The sequence below is a fragment of the Cetorhinus maximus genome, chromosome 18 (genome assembly GCF_964194155.1).
Source record: "Cetorhinus maximus chromosome 18, sCetMax3.hap1.1, whole genome shotgun sequence".
Taxonomy (NCBI): Eukaryota; Metazoa; Chordata; class Chondrichthyes; order Lamniformes; family Cetorhinidae; genus Cetorhinus; species Cetorhinus maximus.
This window is the reverse complement of record NC_135896.1, coordinates 40,542,820-40,558,500: the sequence shown is the minus strand read 5'-3', so window position 1 is coordinate 40,558,500 and position 15,681 is coordinate 40,542,820. Positions and strand designations below refer to the sequence as shown.

The 15,681-nt window shown below is 42.8% G+C and overlaps 1 protein-coding gene across 6 annotated transcripts in view; it reads right to left on the bottom strand.

Annotated features, from left to right (window-relative positions):
• The window catches only part of LOC144693097 (kinesin-like protein KIF26A), a 280,736-nt gene that overhangs the window by 39,104 nt on the left and 225,951 nt on the right, over nucleotides 1-15,681 (bottom strand). For all 6 annotated transcript variants that reach the window (XM_078562489.1, XM_078562492.1, XM_078562490.1 and 3 more), the window contains 6 exons: nucleotides 10,969-11,178; nucleotides 10,730-10,823; nucleotides 5,221-5,483; nucleotides 4,772-4,955; nucleotides 4,357-4,516; nucleotides 122-284 (listed from right to left, as the gene is read on the bottom strand). In XM_078562489.1, the coding sequence (XP_078418615.1) occupies nucleotides 122-284; nucleotides 4,357-4,516; nucleotides 4,772-4,955; nucleotides 5,221-5,483; nucleotides 10,730-10,823; nucleotides 10,969-11,178 (1,074 nt within the window). The remainder of the gene's footprint in view (nucleotides 1-121; nucleotides 285-4,356; nucleotides 4,517-4,771; nucleotides 4,956-5,220; nucleotides 5,484-10,729; nucleotides 10,824-10,968; nucleotides 11,179-15,681) is intronic.

Genomic DNA, 15,681 nt, shown 5'->3' with positions numbered 1-15,681 from the left:
TTGACACATAAACTTTACAGCACTAGATGGAGAGTAGTTAACTGTTATTTATAGTAAATGCTTTCTAGGCCCGCATTTGAAACTAACATCATTTGATATTCTACTTGGAGCAGATACTGACCTTGGACTTTTTCTTTCTCATACGATGAATTCGTGCTGCAAGCTGAATGCTTGTAAGGGTTTCTGCATAGTTGGCAGGCGAGTCAGAAATATGGGTGATCATGGTTGTTCTGCAGTTTATATTCCCCAGCGATTCTCTCAGCAGCATAGTAAGCTTACTATCTCTATATTGTACAACAAAACAAATACATTCAGGTACAAAGAAAGTGATGGGCTAAGCATTTTGAGACAATGGTCTATTTTATACATCCACAGTTTGCAAACTGTGTCTTTTTCCTATTCAAAATATCATCAGGATTAAAATTGTTTTAATGTTGCATTTTAGTTCAGGTGTAAGAGGACAGAATCCAACAACATATAATTCTGTTGTTCAAAATTAGTAAAGCGGCCTGTTTCGTAATGGAACCTCTTCAGGCATGAACATTAGCTTAGTTTTTTGAAAAAATGTGGATAATATGTCCTTGTCTGGAGAATAGTTCATGTGGCTTCAAACAAATGTAAGCACAGAAACTGTTACTGTGGGTAATTACAAAATCCATGTTTAGCATAATTACAAAGCCTTCCTTAAGAAGATAAACAGATGCTTTTATTGTTGCCAGAAATGTAATGAAAATGTTCACTTGTTGGCCTAGATTTGTAGCCACTGGTGTTGAACTCAGAAAAATTATGCAAAATGCCAACTGATTTGCATCCAAGTATGAAAAGCTATCTTTCCTTCAGCAACCCCTCAATAAAGCTTACATTAAGTTAAAATGATAGAGAGACACAGTAATACATAAGAAGATAAGAAATAGGAACAGGAGTAGACCATTCAGCCCCTCGAGTCTGATTCATCATTCAATAAGATCATGGCTGATCTTCTTGTGGCTCGATTTCCACATTCCCATCTAACCCCGATAACCTTTGATTCCCTTGCCGAACAAGAATCTATCTACCTCTGCCTTAAAAATATTCAATGACCCCAACTCCACCACTTTCTGAGGCAGAGAATTCCAAAGTCGCACAACCCCCTGAGAGAAAAAATTTCTCCTCATCTCTGTCCTAAAAGGGCGACCCTTAGTTTTAAAACAGTGCCCCCTCGTTCTGGACTCACCCACAACAGGAAACATCCTTTCGACGTCCACCTTGTCAAGGCCGTTCAGGATCTTGTATACTTCAATCAAATCACCCGTCACTCTTCTAAACTCCAACAGAAACAAGCCCAGTCTGTCCAACTTTTCCTCATATGACATACGACTCATTCCAGGTATCAATCTAGTAAACATCCTTTGAACCGCCTCCAACACATTTACATCCTTCCTTAAATAACGAGACCAAAACTGCGCACAGTATTCGAGGTGCGGTCTCATGGGCATATTCCCATGCCATTTTTATTCAAGAGCATGCTGACTTTTCCATCCAAATTATTGATAGAAAGAATTTCAATGCCTAGATTTCTGCACTGACATTGAAGATAATTGTGTGAAATATTAGGCTAATTATTCTTGGAGAGAGGTATCTTGCAACGTCGGCTTTCAGATAGATTTTTTCCTACGCCCTTGGGCTCAAAATGTTTTGCAACAAAACTTGCTGCAAGTGCGAGCTGATAAAGGCATGGCAAGAGCAACACATGCCTTGGGAGCTCAGTGAATGGCAGGACCAACAAAGAAAGAAACAAAGGAGCAACAGAAAATGAGAGTGAATTATAACCAAATCGGGTACAGAAAGAGAAATAATGAAAAGCAAAGAAAGTTACATTAAGAAACAGAAAAAGAGAGAACAAAAGGAAGAAAAATATTCAAAAAATTACATTTTTACACGTTTAGGTTTTCAGGAAGGCCGAAGAGATCGATTGACAGTGCATTAACAATGATCATGCTGTTAAAAGATTAGTTAGGCACTTAATCTAATCTTAGTCTAATGGTCGAATAATGTGCAAGATCTTTCAATCTCTCAAAAATAACAGGGACATTATGGACAAGATGCCACTATGCAATGCAAACAGCTGAGTGGTGTGAATCAACCAACCAGGTTTGGAGATTCACAACTCATATTAAATCTCTTAATCTGAATTTGCTGGCCAATTTTAGAATCATAGAGGTCTACAGCACAGAAAAAGGCCCTTCAGCCCATCGATTCTGCACTGGTCAAACAAGTACCTAACTACTCTAATCATATTTTCCAGCGCTAGGCCCAAAGCCTTGTATGCCATGGCATCGCAAGTGCACATCCAAATACTTCTTAAATGTTATGAGGGTTTCTGCCTCTACCACCCTTTCAGGCAGTGAGTTCCAGATTCCCACCACCCTCTGGGTGAAAAAATTATTCCTCACATTCCCTCTAAACCTCCAGCCCCTTACCTTAAATCTATGCCCCCTGGTTATTGATCCCTCCACCAAGGGGGAAAATCCTTCCTGTCTACCCTATCTATGCCCCTCATAATTTTATACACCTCAAGCATGTGCCCCCTCAATCTCCTCTGCTCCAAGGAAAATAACTCCAGTCTATCCAATCTCTCCGCATAACTAAAACTCTCCAGCCCAGGCAACATCCTGGTAAATCTCCTCTGCACTCTCTCTAGTGTAATCACATCCTTACTATAAAGCGGATTCCAGAACTGCAAGCAATACCCTAGCTGTGGCCTAACCAGCATTTTATACAGTTCCAGCATAACCTCCCTGTTCTTATATTTTATGCCTTGGCTAATAAAGGCAAGTATCCCATATGCCTTCTTAACCACCTTAGTTACCTGTCCCGCTACCTTAAGGGACTGGTGGACATGCACACCAAGGTCCCTCTGCTCCTCGGTACTTCCCAGGGTCCTACCATTCATCATGTATTCCTGTGCCTTGTTTGTCCTGCCCAAGTGCATCACCTCACACTTATCTGGCTTAAATTCCATTTGCCACTGATCAGCCCATCTGACCAGCCCATCTATATCCTCCTGTAATCTAAGGCTATCGTCCTCACTATTTACCACCCCACCAATTTTCGTGTCATCCGCGAACTTACTGATCAACCCCCCTACATTCAAATCTAAACCGTTTATATATACCACAAACAGCAAGGGACCCAACACCAATCCCTGTGGAACCCCACTGGACACAGGCATCCAGTCACAAAAACACCCCTCGACCATCACCCTCTACTTCCTGCCACTCAGCCAATTCTGGATCCAATTTGCCAAATTGCCTTGGATCCCATGGGCTCTTACCTATGTTATCAGTCTCCCATGCAGGACCTTATCAAGAGCCTTGCTGAAGTCCAAGTAGACTACGTCAAATGCATTTCCCTCATCTACACACCTGGTCACCTCTTCAAAAAATGTTCATTCTAATTACAGTATGCATTATTGAAATGCTATTATTTTCCAGCAAGATTGAGCCAGTGTGTCCTCCTTGTAAGGTCTGCTAATTGAACACAATCCAAGGCTCAACCCTAGAATCTCTGTGGTCCATGGCAAGAGTTGCACTAAACAGCTAATTGTTAAATGTCTAAATTCTTCTCATCTTACAGTTTGCTAATAAATATATGGATCTATTTTAAATGAATGGCATTGAATTTTGACTAGTTTACAACCTTACAGTTAAAGGCAAAGAGAGATAGTGCCATGCCTGCCATCCAGCCCCTGGCCCTACCAAAGTTTGCAGGGTCAGCGAACAACTGCATAATTTGACTGACAGTGGTGGCTGAGGTTCCATCTGGGACACGCAAGGTGCCAGAAAATCCACAGTAAATATGTGGGGGAAGAATGGGTGAGCGGGGGACAATTTTCCTGCTCCTCTAATCCCCTAAAACTCATTCTTAAAGGATATATTTGTCATGCTGTGGCCTCACATCGTGCACCCACCCCACACAGGTTGGCTGGCAGATGTCCAAGATCCCTCTATTCTCCCCATCACATCCCCTAATGTCCCTGTAAGAGATGGACAAAGACTCCACCTATAAGCCCATACAGGAAATCTGGGTACAAGATTGGGACATGGTTTAACTAGCGCTGGCCTAGCTTCTAGATATTCTGGCAGAAGCCTGCCAAGTTACAGTGGAGGTCCATTGTAAAAGGTACAGATTATAAACCCTAACTTTATTTAAATGGGAAAGGGGCATTAGATTAAAAAATGCTCAGCTCTTTTTGACTTCAGAAATCCATGCTATTTTTAAAGTCATGGTCATTTCTTACATCTTCATAGCTGATAATCCCCGCATCAAATGCTTCGTACAGGAGTTCACACTTAATTCACCATACACATTACTTACTTGTATGGAACGTGTTTAGCGCCATTGACTAATGCCAAAATGACATTGCCCAAAGCTGAAAGTGATAGACAGAGGCCTCCACCACCATCCCGGCTCTTGCTTAAAACCTTTTCACAGCTCCCCAGATCAACCAGGTGCAAACGACTACGCCCTCCTGACACTGCAAAAACATGGTCAGATACACAAAACCACTTAGAGATTCTGAATTTATTCAACCAACAGACATAATGAATGCAACAAACCAGTGTCCATATTAAATATTAACAACAGGCAAAACGTGGAGGTTTCTGTAAAATCAGTCAGTAATCACCACTTATACGTATTAAATTTGCTAATCTAACATTATCTGTGACATCCATATTAGCAGAATACATTAATTTTACAAATCAGAATTATTCATTTAGAGTGAACATACTTCCCCCTTTGCCACTCTTTTCCATTCGATATTGGTAAATGTGAAGGGTAAAGAGCATATGGGAGTTCCTTCTCTCCTCCTCATCACAATCTGGCCTACTGGTCCTTCTGGAGGCTATTGCCGCATCAAGGAAGTAGGCGGCTTTCTCTGCCGTGGGGGCTCTCAGCTCACTTTGATTCTGAAGCTGAGTATGAAGAGAAATGTATTACTAATTGGGAGAGGGTTGCATTTCTGCTCAACAGATTAGCTCTCTGGGGCAATTAGTAACAAAATATGTATACCAAGGGAGCAAAGATGAAAAATAAGTAAAGCCAAAAGAGTGGCAGTGACATTTTAAATATAACTGGAATGTTTCAGACATCCGTCAATACACAATGGAAATGCAGTGAGTACAGAAACGATATCAATATATTGGAAAATTGTGTAACTATATAGTGTAATAAAAATACCTGAGTTCCACAGATTGGATCCTCTCTGAGGTAGACACCAGGAGATTGGCCATCCTGGAGGCTGCCAGTGGCCACTTCAGATAGCAAATCCCTAAGGTTTTCATCCTTGCCCCAGATCTCCACAGCAGATACCCTGACCGAGAATCGAGTGCCAGTTTTCTCCTTGCGCTCATTTATTAGTTTAAAAAGCCAGGATATTGCACAGGGAATAACACCGAGGTTTTGCATTGAATTGTCTTTTCCAATCATAGTATACGTTTTTCCTGAAATTGAAATGTAAGTTTGAATGTTAGGCTGTTTTAGCTCCTTTAGTAATTTAGATAAATACAGATTAGGCACATTTAGACTTTCTTTCCCAAATGCAACGTTTTGAGTGCTGACCCTTATCACTGTACTGCTGTTGGGCTATGGTCACCAAACAGACGCCTTTAGCCCACCACCTTCTAAACGGCACAACGTCAGGCATCCTGCAGCCAGCAGCAAGGTAGATCCAGGGGGTCTAATGTAGGTTGATTGTGGGGTCCCCAGGGTAGCAGCAGCTCACACAATTCACGTGGGCGCCAAAGAAGCGCCCTGCTCCTGTTTTCTCCTTTCCCCCTCAGAAATCATTTTAAACGTATAGTTTCTATTCTTCATTGGCTGCACTGCTGTGTAAAACCCAGGTGTGCACAGCGCAGGCTACTTCCTGCAGTCTCCCAAAAATATCTGTATGTCAGCAGACCCCAATATGCATCTTAAAAGGGCCTACCTAGATAGTGACGGCCAGATTGGGAACAGAAATGGGCTAGTACACTATTTTCCATACTTTCCGTGGAGCTACCATCAGTTTTCTAACCAGCATGGTTAGTGAAAATCTTCCTGAGTGCCTTAATTATCAGTGTCCAACCTCTATGGTAGAGGTACAGGGATATTGTGCTGTGTTTCCCTGCTTGTCCATTCATTTAACCATGTCAGAATTATGTGCCGGAATACTAGGCTACAGACTTGACTTAACAAGTGTCATAAGGTCAAACACACCGTTCTTAATTCCTGTATATTAATGTGCGACTGTGATTGTTAGCAAGATCATGTGTCCTACGCCCATCTGTTCTCCAAGTGTACTCTCTAGCTACAAAAGGAAGTTGCTTATTAGTGGAGGCTAGTGGGATGCCTGTCAAAACACTGACTCAGTTACTCTGCAGCAAGGCTTTCAGCAAAAGAAACTCCACTAATACTATATAGGGCAGCACTCGGGAGATCATTGGACAAGTGATAGTTAAGAAAAACCAGAATTTGATACAGATAATTCTATCAATCCTAATGGCCCGAGGTAAGGATTAACGTTTTTGTTATCAGCCAGTCTAAAAGACACCGGCCCCACCATCCCCAACTCTGGGTGAGTGATACCGCACCCTCCTCCCCATGCCCAACCCCGGGCATGCAGAGACAGAGGGGTGTGTCATGTGATTGGGCATGAGGTCATGGATGGAGGTCCCACTGCCTTTCCACCTCCCTCCGATCAAGTCCAGGGCAGGGAGACTTGCTGCCAACCTTCCTGCCTGGAGGCCAATTGAAGCCCTTACATTGCCACTTAAGGGCCTCATCTTGTTGCCTTTGGTATTCAAACAGTGGTGAGCAGGGGATTCACCATCTGTGGAGGCTGCCCAAAAAACCCTATCATGTGTGCCAGTGGCCTACCAGGCGGGGTACCTCATTCACGAGCACTTTATGCCCAATCAAGGAACACTGCACCAGGAAGGGGGTTCTGCAGGAAGCCACACTCCTGCCCTTTCTTCTGATCATCCTTCTGCGCTACCACTTTCTACCCATGCTCACCTCTAAATAAGAATCAATCGGCAATCCCTCTTGCAGGCCCTACTGTAGAACTGGCAATGGTCACCGTTCCCCGTGATGCTGCCAGAACTGGAGAGTCGCTGCTCTCTGATTGGCCAGTGACTCTTGGGTGTAGGACTTCCACCCTACTCGGAGCTTATTCGGACTGGAGATCCGATGCTCCCCAGGTAATTGCCTGATTGGAATTAAGTAGTGTTGGGCCTTCCGGAGAAAAATGACGCCGTGGGTGAGACTCCTGTCACCCACTTTAAATCATGTTTAGTAATTGTTTTTGACTCTTCTGAAAATATGGCAGAGACCTAGTGTTATAATCTGGGACTCTACCAACCATGATATTCTGAGTATGCTTCAATTGGCATTGCTAGAAGGCTTATTTAATGGAACTATTTGTAGGACAATCTCTCAACTCTTCTCAGAGTATGCTTTCATAAGCTGAGTACAGATATAGCATTTTTAGGGAAGTTATGCTTCAGTTATATAGAGCAGTAGTGAGACCACATCTGGAGTACTGTGCACATTATTAGTCACCTTATCTAAGGAAGGGTGTAAATGCACTGGAAGCAGCTCAGAGAAGGTTTACCAGACTAATACCTGGAATGGACAGGTTGTCTATGAGGAAAGATTGGACAGGCTAGGCTTGTAGCCGCTGGAGTTTAGAAGAGTAAGAGGAGACTTGATTGAAATCTTTAAGATCCTGGGGGGTCTTGACAGGGTGGATGTGGAGAGGATGTTTCATCTTGTGGGGGAATCTAGAACTAGGGGTCACTGTTTAAAAATAAGGAGTCACCCATTTAGATGAGGTGACATTTTTCTCTCACAGTTGTGAGTCTTTGGAACTCTCCTCTTGAAAAGGCGGTGGAAGCAGAGTCTTTGAATATTTTTAAGGTGGGTTGGATAGATTCTTGGTAAGCATGGGGGTGATAGGGGTAGGTGGGAATGCAGATTTGAGGTTACTATCAGATCAGCCATGATCTTATTACATGGTAGAGCAAGCTCAAAGGGCTGAATGGCCTACCCCTGCTCCTTGTTCGTTTGCTCGTAAACTAGTAGAAGGGACCTGAGGAATTTCATATGACATTCAGATATATCTTCATGAAAATAAATATGAGCCACAGTAACTTGCATTTACATAACACCTTTAACGTAGGAAGGCACCCCAAGGAATTCACAGGAGCGTAATAATACCAGAATTGACACCAAGCCAAAGGAGATATTAGGACGGATGACTAAAAGCTTTGTCTAAGAAGTAGGTTTTAAGGAAGATCTCAAAGGAGGAGAGAGAGGAGTGGAGCATCAGAGAGATTTAAGGAGTGAATTCCAGAGTTTAAAGCCTGGAAGACTAAGGCTCAGCCACCAATGGTGGGGTGAAGGCACTGAGAGGTGCACTAGAGTCCAGAGTTTGACTCTCTCCCCAAATGAGGCATTGGGAATTTCTGTCACTACCCCACAGATTAGCTTTATCCCCCTGCTGGTGGGTAATTCCTGAAGACTGCAGAAACAGCAGCAGAAGGCAGACAACTAAGGCAGTTTGCAGGCCAAACCTCCCTGCCATAATTTGCATGTGGCTGCTGGGTTTGTGCAGCTGAAGACCATCCCCGAAAGACAATAGTAAGATCATCTGGATTGGGGTAAGTAAAAGGAAGGAAGAAAGACTTTCATTTATATAGCACCTTTCACAGCTAAAAGACATCCCAAACTGGTTTTCAGCCAATGAAGTACTTTTGGAGTGTAGTCAGTGTTCTAATGTAGGAAATGGAGCAACCAGGTCCCATAAACAGTAATGTGATAATGACCAAATAATCTGTTTTGGTGATGTTGGCTGAGGGATAAATATTGGTCTGGACACTGCAGATAACTCCCCCCACTCTTCTTCAAAGGAGTGCCATGGGACTTTTTACCTCTACCTGAAAGGGCAAACAGGGCCTCAGTTTAACGTGACATCCAAAAGAAGCAGCGATAGGTCTTACCAATCCAATTTCCTACTGTCATCATTGCTATTCAGCACAATTTGGGGTGGGAGTGTGGAGGGAGATCGATGGCTCAAAGAGAAAGTATATGTTTGCAGTTATAACAGGAGCACAGCTCATTTTACTGAAGTTCTATTTGCTTGGATGTTCTCTTTTTGAGTTGGAATTGAAATCTTCATGATTTTAACTTGTTGAAAACTGTATCAAAAATTGTATTGCCAAATAATAACTGAGTATCCAGATATATTCCCAGAACCCTTAATACAGCATTCATAAATAACCTCGCTCACCTATTCCACATGCCAGGTTTTTTCACTGTCTGTAACTCCAGTCTGGCTTAGAGCACATTATTCCCAATGGCTGGCCTAGTTGGATTCTTAGTTTAATTTGGCAGCAGATTACTCATTCTGCTGTTGGGGTTAACGAACAGAGACTGAAACTGAAGCCATAGTACTCTGTTCAGCTTGTCCATCCTGGATGAGCCTAGAGAGGGATTGGCAAGTTTCTAACATAGAATGTTATACTGGAGCACAGGGATCCTGCAAGCTCAAATAGGTGTGATCTCTACAGCCAATTAATGATGGAATCTCCTATTAAGAAGAATTTGGAGGCTTTTCCTGTACAATGGACAACTAACAAGTTGATACGTAATAAATGTGGTGATTTGAGAAGGAGTGTGGAGTGCTGGCACCAGTAATGTAGGCTCATTGGATCCATAAAACAATCACTGGCACTGGTCCTAAAACTGCTTTGTGCTCACTGCAGCGGTGGCTGTCAGATTCCTTGGTGCTTCAGGGAATTTGAAGACACTGCAACAACAACTTCATTTATATAGTGCCTTCAACATAGTAAGACATCCCAAGGAACTTTGCAGGAGAGTTATCAGACAAAATTTAACACTGAGCAACATAAGAGAGAGGCAGAGAGGTTTAAGGAGGGAATTTCCGAGCTTAGGCCCTCGACAATTGAAGCTTCAATGCTTCAGTTAAAAAAAAGCCAAGCTTGAGAATTTTAAGTCATACCCTCCAAAGATAAAAAGAGTTTTCCAACTAGTATGTGAAACACCAGCATGAGGGATGAAACATTTATTGAAGTCCTCGGGTCAATTCCACATTCATTTTCTCAACAAAATGTAATCCCTTTTTCCAGGGTTTCTTTGTTTCTTCCACTGTCGTTGCAGCAGACAAAAATACAAGAATTAGGAGCAGGAGTTGTCCATTCAGTCCCTCAAACCTTCTCCGCCATCTGATAAGATCATAGCTGGGCTGACTGTGGCCACAACTCCACTGTTGTCACAATACTTCCTGCAGAAGTATTGTGAAGAATGGAGGCCGAAAGTTGTGAGTTTGAAAGTGTTGTAAGTGTTTTAGGGCAAGTGTTTTTTTCTACAGGGCTGAATGCAAAAGAAGTGAGGTGAAAGGGGAGATTGGTATGTTGGTGGTAAACATTACAAGTCATCTTAGATTAAAGGAAAGCAGTACATGGCAAAAATGGAAAATCTAATCTTGACTGCTGTACTTTAAATCTTCTTACTGTCTTATTAACATTTCAAGAAATGATTATAGAAACAGAATTCGGTAAGTCTACAAAGTAATTGAAAAGGAAATCCTAATCTAGTCACATGCTATCAGCTTTATTGTTGCAAAAGCTGACAGCATGTAATTACCAGCCTGACGTCGTAATTAACAGTAACAAATTTGGGAGCTTACCAAGCTGGACATGACCAAAGCAAAATATGCATCCATCTGCGCCATTCACAACAGACTGAATGACTTCTGCCACTGTTCCTGAGCAGACCTCAGCCTAGGAATGTTAAGACAAGTAAATAAAACACATTAACTGATTGTCATGCGCGCAAAAATGAAAGTAGAAATTAATATAACACTAATCCAAGCCAGTAAATAGGAATTAATTTAACTACTGATTTTTTTTTTCCCCCTCTACTCACTTGTGAGGCATCTTGGGTAAAAACTGCGTCAAATGCAAACATTTTTGGAGCAGCAACAGCTGTTCGTCTGTGGGCAGAACTAAAATGACCACTCACTGAGGGGTCATAAAGGGTTATTTGTTTTTTGCGAGAGTCCACTTTCAGGAAAGACATTGACTCTGATGTATCATTTGCTCCTTGGGAAGGACAAATCCGTACCATTACCTTCACCTGAAAGGAAACAACAAAAATCAGTTTACTTCATAAAATCAGCTTTGGACAATAAATTAGTTTTGCTTTTCTCTTTACAGGCAGATCAAAAAATACAAGTATTGTAACGGTTCCACATCATTCTCCACCAAGGTCAGAATCCGAAAACATGAAATCTGGATAAAGGACTAGCATGTGGTTAGCTTGTCACACATCACTGGGGTATTGGTTTTAAATTCCAAATGTATGGGCAGGCAATTTCAATACTTCATGTGCAACAAGTGCTTTATACTTCATGTAATGAAAACAAAATACACAGTTGGGCAAGCGTGCTTAGTTGCTAATTATGTCCTATTTGCTCTCTTCACAGAGCAAGAAAGGCAGTGATTTTCCAGCACAGCTGAACAGCATTCACCAGAGCACCAAACATTGTAAGTAGTACATGAATCATTCAGCAACCCAGATACACTCACTCCACAGCCATTATCCAGTGATGTAGATGGAACATCACAAAGTGGAGGCACAGGTGATGTAGGGGACACAGCCGCGTTGGTTGCTAAGGGGACAACGCATGAAGAGTGAAGTAGCATATGCTAAATGCCCCCTTTGAGTTGCCTTAGAATAGAGACTCCCAGTGTGCCTGTTTTTCAATAGTGGATGTTAGAACTTCTGTACAATGTTGAGAAGACAATTGTATCCATAGTCTGCCATTAAGAGGGAGCAACATTAGTAGTAACTGCAATTGTGACCACTTGCACAGGTCATTGACACTCCCCATAAATGGTATCACTGCTGCTGTGGATGCTTCAAGTCCAAGCTCCGAAAAGCAACCAAGTCTGCCTTTGGGTGGAATGTTCTGCTCCCATTTACTGTGAGCATCATGACGGGCGGGAGTGGAAGATATTGAGAGATCACAAAAATTGGTTTCAGGTCGTCGTAAAACCAATTTGCGATCGTCCACTCCACCCATCAATGTTTCCCGTGTTTCCCACCACCGCATGTGGGGAACCTAATTTCAATACTTTAGCATCTCATTATAAACCCTGCTCACTGAAATCATCCTCCCACACTGGATCACCCAGGCATGTGTTTCACAACTGTACATAAGGGCGTGCAACTGGTGAGCTACACTTCTCTCGGGACTTCGAGCTTTGTTTGCCTACCTTGCTTCGGGCAGCATTCGCAGTCATCAGCGCCAGGCTTCACAGACAGCACCACATCACTTCTATGGGGGCTCATGGGCAGCTCTCTACCTACCAGCCATAGGCGGGGGTGGCTTTTCAATGGCTGCAGGGATAGGGCTTGCTTGGGGAAGGGGGAGAAGTGGCCTCAGGCAAGGGAAGAGGCTGCAAATCAAGAGCTGTACTGGAGATGGAGGGTATCCCAGGGTGTGTCTGTGGGCCACCAATTGATCTGTGCAAGTGGCCTCAAGATGGTGAGGGCTAAGGACGCAGTCTCCAGAGGAGATGAGGCCAGATGGACATGTGAGGTTGTGTGCGAGAGAGTGAGTGGTGATGTCCCTTGAGCTGGCAGTGAGTGAGATGCCAGAGAATGTGAGTGAGTTTAGAATAATGAGATGGTTGCTTTACCCTGGCAGCATGAATGAGATCATTCCTCCTCCATCTGCATTGGATGGCCAACCTCTTCTGTGCAGCATTGGCAGTGACCACCACTGCCATCGCCTCTCAAGCCGGAGTGGTGAGATTGCTGGACCTCCTGCGGCCAGAGCGGGGGGTGGAGGACATCATGGCAGGCCTCCAAAAGGCATTCCAGTGATGGGCTACTGAATTCTTCCTGGCTTTCAGCTCCATGTCTTCACTGGAGCAGCCCTGGGCTGCAAGCATTGAGAACTATGTGCTCGGCTGCAGTTTAGATATGGCACCCAGAGTGAGGAACCGGTGAGGTAATGATGTGGCAGGTGATTCAGAGGCCGCCCGCGTGCGAGATGGCGTGTTTCTTGTGGCTGCATAATTAATGAGGCGGGAAGCGGATGGTACAGTGCAAAAACCCGCCCTTTCAGCTGGTGGGAAAAACATCTTTTCTCACACCAGCTACCACACATATTGCAATTCTGGGATGATTCCACCCTTCGACTCTCTTAAACAGTGCATAGAATCAACAGGGCAGGATTTGAAGACCTCATCCACATGCATCATACAATACTCAAACTGACCATTGAACCTCATAAAGTGAAGGTCTCTCTGTCTGAGGCATGTGCACAGAAGCAGGGAAAAAGTTAAGTGACAATAATGACAGTAGTAGTTTTGAACCATTATATAACCTTCTTATAGCACAGTGAGCACTTAAGCATCTACAACACAGGAAACCCCTGCCGCTATTGTAGCATTAATATAAAAATCCCTACTGCCCACCATTCAATCACCATGGCAATGGAACATTAGTCCCTCAGCCAAGGGAGCACTGAAGTGCAAGGCACATGGACATGCAGTACATAAAAATTAACAAATCGCCAAGGTACTTTAAAAAAAATTCAGAAAAGCAATTGAAAACTCACATGACAAGCATTGAAACACCACATGTAGTCAGTCACTAAATTAAATTCTGTCACTTCTAATGCACCTTGCAATTTCATAAGAGGATAGAAAAGCATAGATTTTTTTCCAAAATGTAGGCACAATAAAACTGAAAGTAATAGCAGTTGTCTGACTCTACTTTACAAATCTGAAAGTTATACTGGATAAATGCAGGACTCTCTGGAAGCTCTGACCGGTGGGTATGTCCCACATCTGCTCCCTAAATGCAGAGATTCACCTTGATCTTCCACAGTTTACTAATTCTCTTCAATAAAGTCCATAGTGAAGTGTCTGTTTAGGACAACATTGTGCAGCAGACAGCACACTAGTAGAATGGAGCTAAATGAAGGTCGTCAATATTGGAATGACTTCCTCCAACCAAAGTAAATATCTGGAATGTTGGTTTAATGTTTCAATGTCATTCAGTGATGATTCTGATTAGCACATGATCTTTGTTGGTGTACAGCCATTGTGAAGATGTGTCATCAGCCATGGTGACACAATATATTCTATCTGTTCAAGGAGCTAGCTTTCTCTCCTCCTTCAATGATCCTCTGCCATGTTTAATTGACTCAGTCATAATGAAGCAGCAAGGGTACATCCCAGGAAGTGTGCATTATTTTCTGGCAGGGGTCACGCACCATTTGGATATAGACAGCATTATACCCATCCTTATTTAGGTAATCTACAAAACTGTTGCCGGCTTATCATCAATGGCCACGTGTATACAATGATACTCTGTACTTTTGGAGTGTGAGTAATTTGTTAAAAATCCCTCTGCTGCTGCCAATTTTAATTACCTCCTAAATTGAAGAATGGATGGCAAAACCATGGACCCTTCTGGGCGTTTGAAAGGATCCTAAAGCATAAAACTGGAGGATATTGGTGACCTTCCCTGCCAGTAGTGCAGCGCGCATGCTTAACTTCCCCCAAGCTCTTTGTGTGGACTAGTTGCACATCTAAGTTAGAACAATTCCTCTGGCTTAAAGCCTTATAATGACCTCCCCTGTAAGTTGACTGTGTGGAGCAGTGTGTTCCCTGAATCATGTAGTTTTCTATGTTCACTGCACTCCCAGGCTGCTTTCTCCTCCTGCTGCAGTAAAAGATACTTAATAATGGCTGCTGTAGCAATGTTCTGCAGCTGAAAATAGAACTTGCATATTCACTTCTGTGCTGTGGTGATACTTCTAGCCTTTTGTTCACCAGGTCCAATCCAGAGTTAAGGATATATTTTTTCAAGTTTCCCTTGCTCCACCCTAGATGGTTAATCATGACTGATCTTTAAAAAAAAGGGTATTTTATTTTTATTTTGCTAATGGAGATTAAAGCTTATAGATTAAGTTGGTACCTCAAATTTGGAATTCAGAACTGTTGGAAATAAAGCTCCTCAGAAAAGATGTTAAGTTGGTATCTGCTTAACCTAGTGGTGGTAACAATCATTTGTCAGTAAATACTGAGTAAACATAAATCCAAGTAATCCTGTCCAATATTCCTCTATGGAAACCCTGGACCTATAATGTTAAATAGATGTGAAATCTTCTGATCCAACCTACGTTGGAACTAAATGAAGTTTAATTCCCAATAGCTCTTATCTAACATATTCTAGCCCCTTTACCTCTTACAATTCACTCACTTCCAATATTAACTTATTTACCACCTCTGATACATTCACCCACTTCTGATATAATCACCCTCATCATCACTGATACATTCACCCATATCTTTGGAGGCAGCATGGAATTGGTCCTGTCTCTGGGTTCCTGACCTTGATGGGAAAATCTAGCCGATAGCAACAGTGAATTATCAGCTTTCGAGGTTATCAGCTTGGGTGGGGCATAAACATTGGCATGAGCTGTTTGGGCTCATTGGCCTGATTCTACTGTATACTCTATGGCCGGAATTTTACAGCCCCATCGGGGCGGGGACGGGGCCATAAAATGCGACAAGCCATTCTAAACTCCATTGACTTCAGCAGGAACATAAAATTCCA